The sequence below is a fragment of the Lepidochelys olivacea genome, assembly GCF_965140295.1.
Source record: "Lepidochelys olivacea isolate rLepOli2 genome assembly, chromosome: 20".
NCBI classification, from domain to species: domain Eukaryota; kingdom Metazoa; phylum Chordata; order Testudines; family Cheloniidae; genus Lepidochelys; species Lepidochelys olivacea.
The window spans coordinates 7,659,052-7,675,488 of NC_140430.1; the positions used below are offsets into that span (position 1 = coordinate 7,659,052).

General features: G+C 53.9%; 1 protein-coding gene across 2 annotated transcripts in view; it reads left to right on the top strand.

The window, feature by feature from the left end:
* LOC311510598 (mucolipin-1-like) overlaps positions 1–16,437 on the top strand; it is a 35,670-nt gene that overhangs the window by 8,017 nt on the left and 11,216 nt on the right. For both annotated transcript variants that reach the window (XM_084610383.1, XM_084610384.1), the window contains 11 exons: positions 1,861–2,028; positions 2,329–2,488; positions 3,322–3,433; positions 7,312–7,408; positions 8,226–8,325; positions 8,955–9,061; positions 9,730–9,879; positions 11,502–11,603; positions 12,577–12,699; positions 13,765–13,971; positions 15,245–15,375. In XM_084610383.1, coding sequence (XP_084466509.1) covers positions 1,861–2,028; positions 2,329–2,488; positions 3,322–3,433; positions 7,312–7,408; positions 8,226–8,325; positions 8,955–9,061; positions 9,730–9,879; positions 11,502–11,603; positions 12,577–12,699; positions 13,765–13,971; positions 15,245–15,375 — 1,457 coding nt within the window. The remainder of the gene's footprint in view (positions 1–1,860; positions 2,029–2,328; positions 2,489–3,321; positions 3,434–7,311; positions 7,409–8,225; positions 8,326–8,954; positions 9,062–9,729; positions 9,880–11,501; positions 11,604–12,576; positions 12,700–13,764; positions 13,972–15,244; positions 15,376–16,437) is intronic.

Sequence of the window (16,437 nt, forward strand, 5' to 3'; positions counted from 1 at the left end):
GTTCTTGCTGGAATATTTGACAGTATTTGACTGTGGTCAGTCATGTTGCCAAGCCTAGTCTGATTCTAATCTAAGATCCAAAGTATTACTAGATTATAAAGGAAATACATTTCAGTGCAGAGAGACTGTGAGGCACAGTAGTATATCAGGATCTGTTGTGGAAAACTGCAAGGCACAGGATGTCATAAGACCATCCTGTGAGCGGTCTGCAAATTCCCCATTCTGTCCTTTGTTCACATTAGTGAGCTGTGATCCAAGAAGAGTTTGACCAAAAGACCAAACGTCTTCCCCTGTACAGTCAGTCTGAGCTCTGCAGAAGAAAGTTCCAGGGCCATTATACCAACAGATTTAAGCACCAATAACTTTCCTGTGCATCTCTCTGAAGTTCCTTACGGACAATCCTCTCTATGCTTGATGAGAACCGGAGAAGACTATGGGGAGATTCAGAGAGACCTGACCAGCCTGGATGAATAGGCAGCATGGTGGCATAACATTTCATATTCATAAATGCAAAGCCTGTTGAATGAAAAAATCTGAACTGCTTCACTTGGTGGGTGTAAATTAGCTCTCCCCAGGAAAGGGACTTGAGTGTCATTGTAGACCGTGTAGTGGAGAGTTCTGTTCAAAGTGCAGCTGCAGTCAGAAAAGCAAATAATGTGCAGATGCATAAAGAGTAGGATAGTGAATAGTCAGCGAATATTCTAATGCCTTTATCTAGTCAGTGGTGCAGCCTCATCTGGACTCTGTATGGTGCTGAGAACCTCATAACGGATAGGGTACTGAAGAACTAGAGGGGGTTCAGAGAAAGGTACTGAAAATGATTGATGGCCTGGAAAGTTCTCCTATGAAGAGAGACTGAAAAGACTGGGCTTGTTACCTAAAATAATGACTGAGTGAAAAGATACATCCTCTTTTCAGCTTTGAATTTCCCACCTGTCAATTTGCAATCAGATTGTGAAGCTCTGTGCCACAGTTCTGCCTTGAGTTGTTGAAGCCAAGAACTCAGCAAGATTTGAAAAGGGACTGGACATTTATACAGCTAACGATAATATCCGGAGTTGTAATTGATAACAAGTGTTGTGAAAGGGATATTGAACCTCCTGCTTCAGGTCTTTAGACACTCTGCAGCTACCAGTGACGTGTGTGAGCCCTAGGTAGAGACCGATATCCCTCACCTGCTCCTCTGCAGCATCTGGTGCTTGGCAAGATGCATCTTGGTTCTGATCCAGTCTGGCTGTCCTGTGTTCCAGTCTGAGTAGCTCTAGTTAGACAAGGGGAAATGTGACATCTTTGATGTTTAATAATGATATATGTCCTTATTTCTCCTTACTCCCCCTTTCCCAGTAATTGATGGAAGGTAGCTATGTTGAAGCAGAAGGCATAGTGTGGAGGGGAGCATGGCTTTCTCCTCAAAGATGACTCCAACTTAGTTCCTAACACTATCAATAACAAGGAAGTTTATTGCAGAGAAAGGGGCCATCACCATGCTCAGAGACCCCAATAGCCTAATGTAACACCACTTACTACTGCTGTCGCAAACCATATGTCCTCTGTGGAATTGTACTGTTCAGTGGAAGCTCGTAGAGTGCTCTGCTGCTGCCAGTGATGATTGTCAGTCATTGCTCCTCTCCTTCAGCTCTTAATGTTCGAGCCAAGGAGGTAGTTCTAGTGATTCAAGAAACCAGCTTCTGGGTTGGGTTGACTGAGATGAGATTGTAACACTCAAAAGGCTGATGCAGCTGTGTAACAGAGGCTGTGCAAGTGAGTGAAACTTGTGGTTCTACAGAATGCCAGACTCCATTGGTAAGCTGTTGCCAGGGGCAGCGTTCTCAGGTGGTTTCATTCTCTTCTCTTCTGCAGCTCATCCTCTTTGGGCTCAGCAATCAGATGGTGGTGACGTTCAAGGAGGAGAACACCATTGCTTTCAAACACCTGTTCCTGAAGGACTATGTGGACGGGTCGGAGGACACATATGCTGTCTATACGCAGAGGGACCTCTACGATCACATGTTCTATGTCGTGGAGAAGGTGAGAGGAGGAGCGCGCTGGGGTCCTGGGAGATCTAAGCGGGCTGGGCAGGGATCCATCAGCAGACCCCTGTGTGGATACAAAATTTGTATCCACATCCGATCCGCAAACATGGTATGCAGATATCTGTGGATACAAAGTGGCTATCCGCATATTTGCAGGGCATTAGCCTTTGCGATGAGCGGAGTGAGGGAGGAGTGGTGTGGGGCTGGGACAGAGGGCTCTCCATGGCTCATAGCAGAGCATTGCTGACATGGGGGCTTTGGGGCAGGATGGTAAAGTCTCCTCCTCCTTCCCCAGTACTTGGCCATTCCTAACGAGACCATCGGGCGCTATGCCTACGTGCGTGGGGAGTGCAGCAGGAACCAGTCGGCCCTCACGCTGTGCCAGCAGTACTATCGCAAGGGGCAGATTGACCCTGCCAATGACACTTTCAACATCGACCCCAAGATCATCACAGGTAAGCGAGCCCCAGGCTGCTCTGTGCTTCTGGGTCCCTGGAGTGTTGTCAGGCTCCCTGATGGATCTCTCTGCTGGGCCCCATGGGCTGGTGCTTACTACTGCCCAGTCAGCTGTGTGCTCACCCTGGCCTTGTGAGTATCAGGTGGTGCCCAAGCTGCATGACAGCTGAAGACGTGGCAACAGGCATTGACTGGCTGGCAGAGTTGAGGGCTTAGTTGGGTAAGGTGGCAATGCCCTGCAAAGTGTGGGCTTGCTGTCTGTGCCCCTGTCTCTACCTAGGCTCTTGTCCCGTGCCTCTCCGTGGGGTCTTCTCACACCTTGGTGGGGAAAAAAAGGGTCCCTGTGGCTTATATCCCCAGCGGTGCCTGGGAAGGGGAGTGCACCCAAGGCCTTGCTCACACTAAACTCAAGGTGGGGTGGGTGAGCACTCTTTTGGCATGTGAGCTCCCTGGAGCCTTGCTGCGGCCTCGGGGCTGGGGGAGGGGATTGCTGGGAATGTCTGTTGCACCCGGCCTGCGATGGCTGCCCATGGCATAGCGGGACAGATGCCATGCTAAAGCACTCTGTAAACATGCGAGGGGTGGGTTGGCTTAGACTAGCTCCTGCCTCTTGTTTGAAAAGCAGGCTTAGGTCCTTGTTCTCTGCTCCTCTCTTGCTCCATCCTGGTGGCAGGGCTGGTCTCTGATGTGGCAAATGGTGCCATTGTGTGTGGGGGGTGGGGGTGGGAGGTGGGAGCTTTCCTTGCTGCTGGAAGGTGGGGAGGGGACAGTAAGCCCTGTGTGGGTGCTGGCTGGGCTGCTTCTCTGAGGACAGTCTCCCCTTCCTCTGCAGACTGCCTGGGTGTGGACCCCATGGAGAGGATGCCCGGGCCCCTGCAGTCTGTGGAGGCACTCTCCCTGCAGCCCCACCCCAGCTACCGGAACTTCACGCTCAAGTTTCACAAGTAAGTGTCTTATCTCTTCAGGCATGTCGTGAGTGACGTGGGGTCTCTTCTGTTACCAAGGGCAGGGCACGGCTAACTGCTGAAAACAGGAGATGCAGTCAAAGCTAGGGTTGCTGGCAGTATTACCTGAGGGAGCCCGGTTCTCTGTCTCTGGCTCAGTCCCCTGTGGGCTATAATCCTTTGGTCTGATTTGGGTTGCTGGGTTTATGGTACGGATGCTGGTGGCCTGTGATACATGGGAGGTCAGAGTAGGTGATCTGGTGGTCCCTGCTGTCCTCTAACTCTGTGGAGCTGTCCACACCAGCCAGAGGCAAAAGCTGGGCAGGAGCAACCCCGGGGAGGGGACTGGGGGGCCCTGGGAAGGTGTCTCTAGGAGCAGTTTGGCTGGGACAGTGTGGGGTTGAAGAATATTGGCTCTGGCACTTTCTGTGGGGTCTAGGCTGGGATTCCCAGTGTGGCTGGGAGGGAGTCCCTGTGTATTGCCCCGAACCAAAAGGGCGAACAAGTTGCTGAGCACGGGAAGGGGGCTAGACTTGTTGCTGGGAAACTATTAGGGAGCCGAAGGGGGTGAAACTGAGGCAGTGGCTGGGTCTGATGCTGGTGAAGGGGAGACCCTGTTAGTTCCCTGGCAGCATTACCCGGGGGCAGCACATGCAGCATCATGTGTGGCTTCAGCTCTTCAAAGTTTCCTGCTCTGATGATTCCAAATTTAGGGCCTTTGTAGTGGAAACAGCCTTATTCATGAAAAGTGTTGCTGGACAGAGATGAATCAACTTCCTCAGCCAGAGGGGGAGAGTCTCTTGCCTGAGCTCAATTCCTCAAGTACATACAGGTCTGATTTGCTTCTGTGGGCCCTGCTAAGCGGGCACCATCTCCCACCACAGCGTCACTTGGTTCCCGTTGCAGAACTGTGCAGGGTGCTGCACAGACGCCTAGTGAGGCACAGCCCCTGCCCCCAAAAGCCTTATCTGAGTAGACATGACAGACACGGGATAAGAGGGGAACAGGCATGGGGAGGGAAGTGACTCTCCCAAGGTCACCAAGCAGGCCAGTGGCAGAGTCCCAGGCCGGTGCTCTATCCACTAGACCCCACTGCATGCAGAATTATTACTAAGGGTTTGTCTACACTAATGGGGGGGGGAAGGAGGTTTGATGTGCAGCGATCGATGCATCGGCAGTCGATTTAGCAGGTCTAGTGAAGACCCGCTAAATCAACTGCCGATCGCTGTCCACTCCTGTGCTCCACCTGAAAAAGAAGCGCCAGGGGAGCTGATGGGGAGAGCGTCTCCAGTCGACATTGTGTAGTGCGGACCCCGCGGGGAGTAGATCTAAGCATGGCGACTTCAGCTACAGTATTCACGTAACTTATATCAATCTCCCCCCGTAGTGTAGACGAGGCCTGATGAGTGTAAGAGACAGAAGCCCCCCCAGCTGAGGGGTGAAACCGTAGGGTGCAGCAGGGACCGTCTTCATATTTCTCAGTGGGGCAACCTGGGCCTGTGAGTGATGGAGAGTGAGTGAGGGACTAAAAGTGGCTAAAATCTGTGGCAAGGTAAGGGCATGGGTGGGAAGGGGGACGCAGGTGGGCTGGCTGGCAGGGTCGAGTTGGTGGACAGGAAGGGGGACGCAGGTGGGCTGGCTGGCAGGGTCGAGTTGGTGGGTGTGAGCGGGGGAGACAGGTGGGTGGGCTGGTTGTTGGCACTGGGTCTTGATGGGGAGACAGATGTGCTGGCCCACTGGCTGACGGTAAGTTGGTGGGAGGGGAGACCGGTGTGGGGGCTGGCGGAGCCAAGTTGGTATGTGTGTTGGGGGAACGACAGGTGTGAGGGCTGGCTGGCAGGGCTGAGTTTGGGGGACACTGGTGGGCAGGCTGACAGGCAGAGCAGAAGCCTTAGTTGAGCAGAACAGTTCAGTATCCTGAGAAGCTCCTGATCTTGTTCAGTGGCTCCTAGGGACTCTTGCATGTGAGGCAGGGTGCTCCGCTGGGCTCTGAAATGCTGAACCAGCTATTCTTATTGTTCCTGTGCCCTGGGTCCCTCTTTTCCCTTCTCCTTCTTACGTGGGCTCTGGGGCCTGCTTCAGCCTGTGCTAGCACAGTGGCATTGTTGCTGCACTGTCTACAAGAACTTCTGCTTCCCCTGTGGTTACTCAACATGCTGCTAAATCTGGGACTCAGCAATTGAGAGAGCACAGTTGCTAAGGTCTGGCTGAGCTCTGGAGGACTGTGTGATAGGGCCCTAGGAGCTCTGTGGTGTTGAGGATGTGTGCGGTGACCACTGTATAACGTGAATGAGCGCAGGGTTGGGGAAGATACCACTAGCTTGAGCTGAAAGATATACATCCTAGTTCTAGCAGGACGAGTCTGAAGGCGATGGCTCCCTGTTGAATTGAACTATGGGACGGGGGAAAATGCTTCTGTCATAAATATAAAGGGAAGGGTAAACCCCTTTAAAATCCCTCCTGGCCAGAGGAAAAATCCTCTCACCTGTAAAGGGTTAAGAAGCTAAAGGTAACCTCACTGGCACCTGACCAAAATGACCAATGAGGAGACAAGATACTTTCAAAAGCTGGGAGGAGGGAGAGAAACAAAGGGTCTGTCTGTCTGTATGCTGCTTTTGCCAGGGACAGAACAGGAATGGAGTCTTAGAACTTTTAGTAAGTAATCTAGCTAAGTATGTGTTAGATTATGATTTCTTTAAATGGCTGAGAAAAGAACTGTGCTGAATAGAATGACTATCCCTGTCTGTGTCTTTTTTTTGTAACTTAAGGTTTTGCCTAGAGGGATTCTCTATGTTTTAAATCTAATTACCCTGTAAGGTATCTACCATCCTGATTTTACAGAGGTGTTTCCTTTACTTCTATTAAGTCTTCTTGTAAGACAACTGAAAGCTTTTTCATTGTTCTAAGATCCAAGGGTTTGGGTCTGTGGTCACCTATGCAAATTGGTGAGGATTTTTACCAAACCTTCCCCAGGAAGTGGGGTGCAAGGTTTGGGAGGATTTTGGGGGGGAAAGACATGTCCAAACTACGTTTCCCACTAAACCCGGTTAAAGTTTGGTGGTGGCAGTGGAAATCCAGGGGCAAAGGATAAAATTAATTTGTACCTTGGGGAAGTTTTAACCTAAGCTGGTGAAAATAAGCTTAGGAGGTTTTCATGCAGGTCCCCACATCTGTACCCTAGAGTTCAGAGTGGGGGAGGAACCTTGACAGCTTCCCATGCACTAACAAGCAGGAGGCGGTGTTGGTGGGGGGAGGCAGCTCAAAGTGCCCACCGGTTATGTTCATGGCGTTATTGTTAAGAATACAGCTGCTCTGCAGCGGGGAGGTGTGACACATGCACTACTCAAGCTAACACAATAAAAACAGCAGTGTGGCCACCGTGGCCTGGATGGCGGCTTAGGCTAGTTGTTTGAGCCGTACCTAGGATCTTGGTTGTGGTTGTACTAGGATGACTAGCCTAAGCCACAGTGGCCAGACGGCCTTTTTAGGCACTAGCTCGAGCAGAACTAGTGCATGTGCATGTACATCTACCTGAGCTGGAAATTATACCTCCCAGCTGCAGTGTAAAGACATTACCTTGGTTTCCCTTTAGGCTGTGTTATCAAGTGGTTGGGATGGAGCAGTGAGTCAGAATTCTGGGTTCTGCTCCTGGCTCTGCCACTGCTCCCGTGATTTCAGCTAAGTTGCTATTTCCCCATCTGTAAATTGGGCCAACACCAGCTTCTTAAGGGGGGGTGGCCTGTGTAGCTTTGGGCCGAAAGGGGCAGTATGGTGCTGAGTTTCTAGCTGTGAAGAGCAGCTCCCTCTTGGAGTGATGGAATGGTATGGTCCATTCCATTCCGAAGACGTCCTGTTAGTCTGATCACTGTCTCCTGCAGGCTCATTAACGTCACCATCCAGTTTAAACTGAAGGCCATCAACATCCAGACGATCATTAACAATGAGATCCCGGACTGCTACACCTTCACCATCACTGTGAGTAACCCTGGCCCAGCTCTGAGCTGCACCTGCTTGCGCCAGAGAAATACATAGCCAGCACTCCCCTAGGTCTGCAGCTGCCTGAGGGAAGCATGGGACTTTGGGATGAGTTAGAGATGGACAAGCCGTTAGCCTGTACAACCTTCTTCCTGGGAGACCACCCCACAGCCTGGTCGCTCTCGCTGTCGGGGAACGCTCGCTCTTGAGCAAAGGAGCGGTCAGGCTGAATTCCTCCGAGCGATGTGCCCCTGGGCCAGCGAGCGAGGGCAGGTAGCTCTTTGGGCTGAGTCCCTGGGGTGGTGAGCAGCCATGACATAGGAGGAGGGAGCCAGGGAGGAGGCCAAGGTTTCTGGCTGTGGTGCAGTTCTAGTGGGGCTCTCAGCTGGAAAGACACTGTGAAATTGCCCTTGTTCCACAGTGCCACCTGCTGACTCAAGCGACGAAGTCTGCTGCTGCTCATTCCTCTTGGCCCTGCAGAACCAGCTCAGGAGCTGGATTCCAACTGGCTCATGCGTCTGAGCCAAGAACTCTTCCCAGAGAGCCAGGAGGAGCCCAGCTGGGCTCCCTGAGCCTGCGGGGCTGCCAGGTGCACCCTCTCTGCATGGCTGCTCGCTGAGCAGGTTCTCCGTCAGAGGGTCAGTGTGAGACCCAGCTGTGCTGCTGGCACATGCTGCCTGGCAGAGCAGGACTATAATAAGGGACTGAGAGTCCTGTGGCAGGAGCAGGGCTGGTGAGGACTATCCCGCCAGAGAGGTTCCTGGCCATCCCATTCCCTCCTCGCTGTGCAGTAGCAGTCTTCCTCTTCCTTCACCAGATCACGTTTGACAACAAGGCTCACAGTGGCCGGGTGAAGATCAGCCTGGACAACAAAGCTGACATCAAAGAGTGCAAGGACCCCAGCGTGTATGGCCGAGGTAGGGGGTGGGAAGGGCAGACAGAATGGGGGGCAGTCTTCCTCCCCGCCCCCCCCACCACTGCTAACTGGAAGGGCCATTGGTTTGGCTGCGCTAGCGTTGCTGTGAACCCCATTCAGGCCTGTCCATTCTAGACGCCCCCTTTCACAGCAAATGTGACCTCGCCTCTGGGCTGAGCCTTCCTCAGCTAGATCTGTGCCGGGGGATGATTTGGGCAGGTGGAGGGATCTGTTCAGCAGCGTTGGAGTGATCTCTGGGTGATGTGACTCAGGGCAGGTGTCCATGGAAGACCATGCACCGCTCCTGTGATCGGAGCAGACACGCCTACTCCTTACTTCCTCACTCCCACGTAACTAAAATCCTGGCTTCAGGATGGGCACTGGGTGTCACCCCTGCTGTCTAGCAGGCTGATGGTGGTGGCTGCTCTCTGCTGGGCGTTCTTGGCCGGTGTGGCATGTGGGCTCCGGGCGCTGCTGTCTCCATTCTCAGACCCCTGAGCACTCTGTTCTTGTGGAGGAGCCTGTCTCCTTTGCTGCTTTTCCTCCACCGGGGCTGTCCTACACTGTACTCTGGGCTCCGCTTGGCCACCCTGGTGTTCCCTTGCTGAGGAGATCCACTGCCTCTTCCAGGAGACAACACCTTCCGCGTGTTCTTTGACGTGGCTGTGATCCTTGTTTGTGTGCTGTCCTTCATCCTGTGTGCCCGCTCCATCATCCGGGGCTTGATGCTGCAGCATGTGAGTACTGGCCTGGCCTGCTGGGCTGACCAGCATGAACCCTTCGAGTGCCACTGGGCAAACATCAGGCTCCGACAGCACAGCCCCTTGCACTCCTGCAGCCTCTCAGGAATGATGGGCCTCCACTTGGGTGTAAGGCTGTGCCTGCTGCAGCGATCCCCTTTGAGGCTGGGTCTCTCTGGCAGGAGGGAGGGTTCCCAGGGCATCTCCTATGAATCCCTTGAGGCACACATCTACTGAATAAGGCTGAGGGCCGTGGGCATCTCTGGGGATGGAATGGCTCAGTCAGTCTGAGATGGAGCTGTCAGAGGCTGGAACCTGCTGCTCCCAGCTGAGTTGCCCTGGAGGTGAGCAGAGCATCAGACCAGTGAAGTGAGAGAAAGTGACCTGGTGAAAAGGGCAAATATGAATTTTATTTTGAGCTAGGTGAAAACCAGCTCTGCCCAGTGCTCCAGGAGAGAGAGAGTTTTGCTTTGTCTATTTCTCCCTCTGCAAGGGTGAGGATTCTGGGACATGGGGCCTGCTACTCCCACTGGGGCCTTCTCCGCCCAGCAGCCATGTTCCAAACCAAACATCCCCAAGGGACTCTTGGGAGTCCACATCAGCCCCCTGCTTGGGAAGCGTTGTCCCTGCTGTGGGTCCATCACCGCTCTCCATCCTGCTTGCAGGAGCTGGGCCATTTCTTTCAGAGACGCTACAACCAGGATGTCTCCCTGTCAGACCGCATGGAGTTTGTGAATGGCTGGTACATCCTGCTGGTGGTGAGTGATGTCCTGACAGTGTCTGGGACCATCATGAAGATCGGAATTGAGTCAAAGGTGAGGGGATGGCCAGGCATCCATTCCTGTGTGTGCTCTTCCCCCTTTCTCTGATGGGGCTGTGCCGGGGAACCCTCCCAGAGAATCTCTCTGGTAAAACATCTCCTCTGCACCCTGGGAATGCTGCCAGGGCAGGGGCACTGGCAGGGTGTGCAGAGCCACTGGAAGGCCACACCTTCACTCCCAGCAGGTGGCGTCTGCACTCTTGTGGCTGGGGCGCTGGGATTCCTCCTTGCGCCTCCCTGATAGGGTTGGGGCAAGGACCTTGCTCAGTCAGGCCAGAGGAGAAGAGGAAGATGCTGGTCCTCTGGGAATGCACCATTTGCCCCCTGCCAGAGCTGTTAATAGCTGTAGCCTGAGGGGATTTTACTAGAGGAACCAGCTCCCTAGCGGCCCCAGGCCAGGGCACTCAATGGGAGTGAGTCACAAAACAGAGAGGCAGCCAATAGCATCACTGACAAGTGACTTTGGCTGTAGAGCTGGCAGCTTGCTGGGCATGGAGATCCCAGCCTAGGTGCAGATGTGGGCACTGCCAAACCTCCTGCCTTGGGGTCATGTTCCCTCCTAGCTCAGGGCTGTTTGTAAGATCAGTGCAGTAATCCTGTGGCTCTGTAGGCTCCTGTAGAGCTTGAGGCACCATTTGCCTGTTCTGTTCCCAGCAGGGAGAGAGGGACAGGGAAGGACCCACTCTGAGACTGCATGGCCCAATAGCTGCATATGGGTGCCGGATTGCTGCTGTCCCCATGCTCTGGAGTGAGGGAACGATCATGGCTACTGAGCACGTCTGAGTGTTTAGTGAAATCCTGGTCTGCGCAGGTCCATGCGGGGCCCTGAGTGATGATCCCCCTCCAGCGTACAGCCCTTCCCCGCCACAGACCGTAATGTAGGGGACCCAAGGCACTAGGTACTCGTGCCAGGTCTTTGCCTAGTTTAAAAGGGCCTGAGTGGCTTCCTCCCTTCCCTTGGGAAACCATGCCAGGTACCAAGCCAACCCTGTCCTGAGCCCAACCTGTTCTGGCCCTTGACCCATCCCAAAGGGGACCCCTGGCCAGGTTAGGACGGACAGACTGTGCTGTTGTCCTGGAGCCAGGCTTGGGAGTGATCAGTCTCCTCCTCTCCCCTCCGATTGGTCCTGTTGCTTTTCGCTGACCTGCCCTCCCCTCGCTTGCCTCCCCACTCCAGAGGCTGCAAGGCCTTTCCTGATGCAGATCTTTTCCAATCAATCATGTTCCAAATGCATAACGGGCTGAGGGCTGCCCTCAGTGTCTTGTATTGCTGCTCCTCGGGCTCTCCTGTCCACCTGCCGGTAGCTGTCAGCTGGGTTCTGCTCCCCTGGCTGTAATGGATTCATAGATTCCAAGGGCAGAAGGGACCACTGGGATCATGTGGTTTGGCACAGGCCAGAGAACTTCCCCAGAGCAGAGCTCTTAGAAAAACATCCAATCTTGAATTAAAAATTGCCAGTGTTGGAGAACCCACCACAGCCCTTGGCGGAATGGTAGTGAGTGCTGGGTAGTCCAGGATACTAAGCACCTCAGCTCCTGTTAATGATGGGAGGCACGTTTGCTGTGAAGGGCGGGGCCGCCTGACGTGTCTGTGTCTGTGTCTGTGTCTGTCTGCAGAACTTGGCCAGCTATGACGTGTGCAGCATCCTTCTGGGCACCTCCACACTCCTGGTCTGGGTCGGGGTCATCCGCTACCTCAGCTTCTTCCAGAAATACAATGTGAGTGATGTCTGCGTGCAGACGCACACAGCATGTAGCGAGAGAGCTCTGTCTCAGTGAGTGGCAACGCTGCTCGAGGTGCTGTATTCTGCTCGAAGCGAAGGCCTGGGCAGACTTTGCCTCCTCAATCCTGACCTGCAGCATGCCACTGCATCTCCCTACCCCTGGCTCTTCTCTCACAGCTCTGCCGATCCCCCTCAATCCTGACTTGCAGCCACGCCCCTGTGATTAGATGGGGTTCACCCCCCCAGCTCTGCCAGTGCCCCTCAGAGCTGACTTGCAACCCCCCAGCTATTCCAGCCCTGCTTTCTCAGCAAACAAAAGTGGAACAATTCAATGTAAACCTGTTGTGCTGGCTAATGCTCTTTCTACTCCACATCAGTGCTCTGAAAGGATGGGGCTTCCAACGCTCCCTTTAAGAATCATTTTGCAGCCTGATCGTTCGCCCTGATACTCAGCTCCATTGCCCTGTGATATCATGCCATTGCACTTGCTCCTCTTCCTGGGCCACCTCTTCCTGCTCCTCCCCTAGGTTGACATGTCCCTCCTATTCCTAGGAGCAGCCTCTGCCACAGGAGACATGGGTCTCCCCAGCTATGCACACTCAGCTGCCTTTCCTCTGGAGGATCGCTGCTGGCCTGGGGACAGGACTCGGTCCCAGGTGCTGTTTCTGCAGGGCTCTGGCAAGACTTGATGCCTCTGCACGTTCAGTGTAGAGTAGCTGGGGCCTTGCTGGCTGCCATGCAATGCAGCAGGCCGCTGTTGCATCTGCTGCCTCCTCTCCCAGACCTTTGTGCTGCCCCGCAATTATTATTGTTCCCATCTGATCTCTGTGTGGTGACTGATCCTATTATCCCTTGGGGATACCCAGCTCTGTCATTGTATCCCCTTTGGCGTCTCCTGCTGACTCTGGGCTCCCTGATGGAGAGTTCCTGCACTATTCGTGTTTCACAATCACATCTTTCTCCCCCAGATTCTCATAGTGACCATGAGGGTCGCCCTCCCCAACATGATCCGCTTCTGCTGCTGTGTGGCTGTCATCTACCTGGGCTACTGCTTCTGCGGGTGGATCGTACTGGGCCCGTACCATGTCAAGGTATCATAGGGCACTGTACCATGTCGGGGTTGGTTGGGGAGACCAGGTCTGCAGCTGGGAGTGTTGGGGGCACTGTACCATCTGGGGGGTCAGTCTGTGTAGGTAGGAGCATGGAGGGACTGTGCCATGTTGTGAGGGTCCGGGGAGGAACTAGGTTTGGCTAGGGGCATTGGGGGTGGGGGGACCAGTTTGTGTGGCTAGTAGCATAAGGGGGCAGGTCAGTGTGTCTAGGGGCATTGAGAAGGGGACTGTACCATGTTGGGGGGGGGGGCAGGTCTGTGTGGCATGGGGCACTGGAGCCCTGCCTTTGCTTGGGTGGAATTCCAAATCCCCAGCCCAAGCCAGAGATCCCAGAGCCTTGAAGTCTCCCGCTGTGCTGGTGGTAGCTCTGCCCTGTAAAATAGCAATAACCCTCCAAGCACTGCTCAGCATTAGGGGAGAACACAGCCAGTCTTGATCCCCATCCCAGTCCCCTCAGGGTGGGGGAAGATCCATAAGGAACCTCCCAGTGGAAACAAAATGATGGGGATAGAGCAGTCCATCCCCCAACACGCAGCTGGCATCAGCCTCTCCTTGCACAGTGGGTAGCAGCAGCGAGGAATCACCCTCTCTGTCCTATTGCCCTGTTTAGTGCAGCATAGGGTCTGGAGCAGGTGAGGCTGCTACAACAGAACCTCTGGCCCATGGCTCGGCTCGGCCTGGCTTGGCTCTGCCAGAGCCTCTGCTCCTGGTCAGGCAGCGCTAAGCAGCGGGTGGCGAGAGAGGCAGGAGGAAGTGAGGCAAGCAGGAAATGGGAGCCCTCAGGGGCCTGTTCCTATTGCTACCCTGCTGGGGGATGTTGGCTAGTCCCTTCCCCTCTCTGCACCCATTTGGGGAAGGGGGCTAATGGCCGGATAGAGCTTATAGCAAAAGGCCCTGAAGAGGGAAGATCTGTGTTGCTGGTAGCTCTGCTGCCATTGAGCCTAGATGGTCACGCAGCGCTGCTCCAGCTCCCCATGTGGCTTAGCTCCAGGGTCTGCCTGGCCATACTGTACTCAGGGGCTTGGCTCTCTGTCCCATGTGCAGTTCCGCTCCCTCTCCATGGTGTCCGAATGCCTCTTCTCCCTCATCAATGGGGATGATATGTTCGTGACCTTCGCTGAGATGCAACAGAACAGCTACCTGGTGTGGCTCTTCAGCCAGCTCTACCTCTACACCTTCATCAGTCTCTTCATCTACATGGTGCTCAGCCTCTTCATTGCACTCATCACCGGCTCCTATGAGACCATCAAGGTCAGTCTGGGGAGTGCTGCCTTCCCTGGGTTGCAGGCTTGTCCGAGCTGAGAGCCATGTCCAACCTGCATGAAATGGACCTTGTCTCAGGTTCCCTCAGCCACCTCCGTCTTGGGGTGGAGCACAGCATGTTGGGACATAAAGCCCTTCCAGCAGGGAGTATTGTGAACTCCATGGGCTGCCCTCTTAGAGTGGTGCCAACGGGGGGCTTAGTTACCCAATGACAGGAGTGTGGGCTAGGACACGTCTCCTCCCCTGGGCCTAGCTGCAGCTGGCAGTGATCGCCTGGGGACGTGGTTTGGAGACAGCTTTGCTTGAGACCATAAGCACTTGTGTGCCTGAGCCAGCCCGTTTCCAGTACGACCCAGGGGCTCCACCAATTCAAATCCAAAGTGGCGCCACCTATGGTCCCTCCGGCCCTAGCATGTCTGGCCGTGCTGCCATTGCCCTGTTGCTGCCAGCCCTCCAAGGGCTGTGGGGAAGGGGAGTGAGGGCCCTGGAGTCTGCCCTCATGTGTATTGAGTAGGGAAGTCCTCTGGGGAGGCTTTAGCTTTCTCTTCAGTTCTGTAGAACTTTTTCTTCTAGGCCTGGACAGAGCTGTCCCTAGGGTATGGCGAATAGGGGTGACTGCCACGGGCCCCATGCTTTGGGGGGGCCCTGTGCTCCATAGGCTCCAAACCCTGCTCCCCAGTGCCTCTTACCTGCTGGCAGCCCCACTGATCACTCCTCCCCCTCCCTCTCAGAGCCTCCTGTCTGCTGCCAGCAGCTGTTCCGCTGGGAGGGAGAGGGAGAAGTGGGGACTGGGCATGCTCGCGGGAAGGGGTGGGGTGGGGCTTGGGGGAAGGGGTGGAGTGGGGGCAGGGCCTGGAGTGAATGGGGTGGGGCTGATTTGTCCCAGGCCCTGCACCTCCCACCCCCAGGATGGCCCTGGGCCTGGAACTTGAGCAGTGCAGGCAGCATAGGGTAAGCTTTCCCTATGCTGCACCAGGCCCTGGCATGGCTGCCTGTGAGGTGAGGGGATTGTCTTTGGCCCATCAGATCCTTGGCCTCTGCTAAGACCATCAAGGCTCAGCTAGGCCATGGTCAAGACTCCAGCATGTCCACACAGGCCCTGACCAGCCCTCAGATTAGTTAGTGCCCTGGATTGGCTCCCCCTCCCGTGTCCCCAAGAGCTCCCCTGCTGCTGAGAGAAGCTGTAGGAGGCTTCTGGAGAGGGTTATCAGGCCAGGCTTAGTGGGCAGGCAGCCTGATTCCTCTCTGTCCATTTCTGCAGCACCAGTGTGAGGGTGATGTGCCCATCACACAGCTCCACATGTATATTGCCGAGTGCAAAGACAGCCCAAGGTCTGGCAAGTTCCGCTGTGATAGCAGCTCCTCCTGCTCGGTCTTCTGCTGCTGCGAGCGGTATGTATGCAGGGCAGGAGCCAGCAGGCTCTGGGGACAGGATGGGCTGAACCACTCTGCTCTAACCCATTCCAGTAACTCTCTAGGGTCAGACCTGGGCGTGGCTGTTAGGAGTTCGGATGGGGGGGAGGGATGGTCCCCATGTACTAAGCGGAGAAGCGAACTGCACATTGTACACTGGTCAATAGAAAGGGCTTAAGAACATGCTTATAGATTAAACAGTAGTAAGTTACCGGGACCAGCTGGTGTTCCCCCAAGATTTTTGAAGGAACTCAAAAGTAAAATTCAATTCGATGTTACTAATGGTGATATGTAATCTATCACTGAAAGAAGCCTCTGTACCAGATGATTGGAAGGTAGCTAATGTAACGCCAATTTCTGAAAAAGGTTTACTGGCCAGGATCACTTCTGGAGCTTAACTTCAGCACTGGGCAAGTTGGTAGAAACCGTGGTAAAGAACAGAATTATCTGAGACACAGAAACATGATGTGTTGAGAGAGCGCCAACATGGCGTTTGTAAATAGTGAGGCGTGATTATGAGGGGTCAGCAAGCATGTGAGTAAAGGCAAGCCAGTGGATAGTGTACTTGGATTTTCAGAAAGTTTGACAAGGTCCCACCAATGGCTCTTAAGGGACTAAGTTGCTACGGGATAACAGGTAGGCACCCTCATGGATCAGTCACTGGTTAGACGATAGGAAGCCAAGTGTGGGAATAAATGGTCTGTTTTCAAAATGGAGAGAGTTAAACAGGGTCCCCCAAGGATCTGTACTGGGACCTGTGGTGGTCAACATATTCATTAACGATCTGGGAAAGACATTGAACAGTGAAGTGGCAAAGTTTGCAGATGATGCAACATTATTCAAGATAGATAAATCTAAAGTAATATGCTGGAAAAAATAATCCCAACTACATCTGTATAATGATGGGTTCTAAATTAGTTGTTACCACTCAAGAAAGAGAGAACCATGGATAGGTCTGAAAACTTCTGCTCAATGCACAGCAGCAGGCAAAAGTGCTAACAATGTTAGGAATTATTAGGAAAGGAATAGAAAATAAGACCA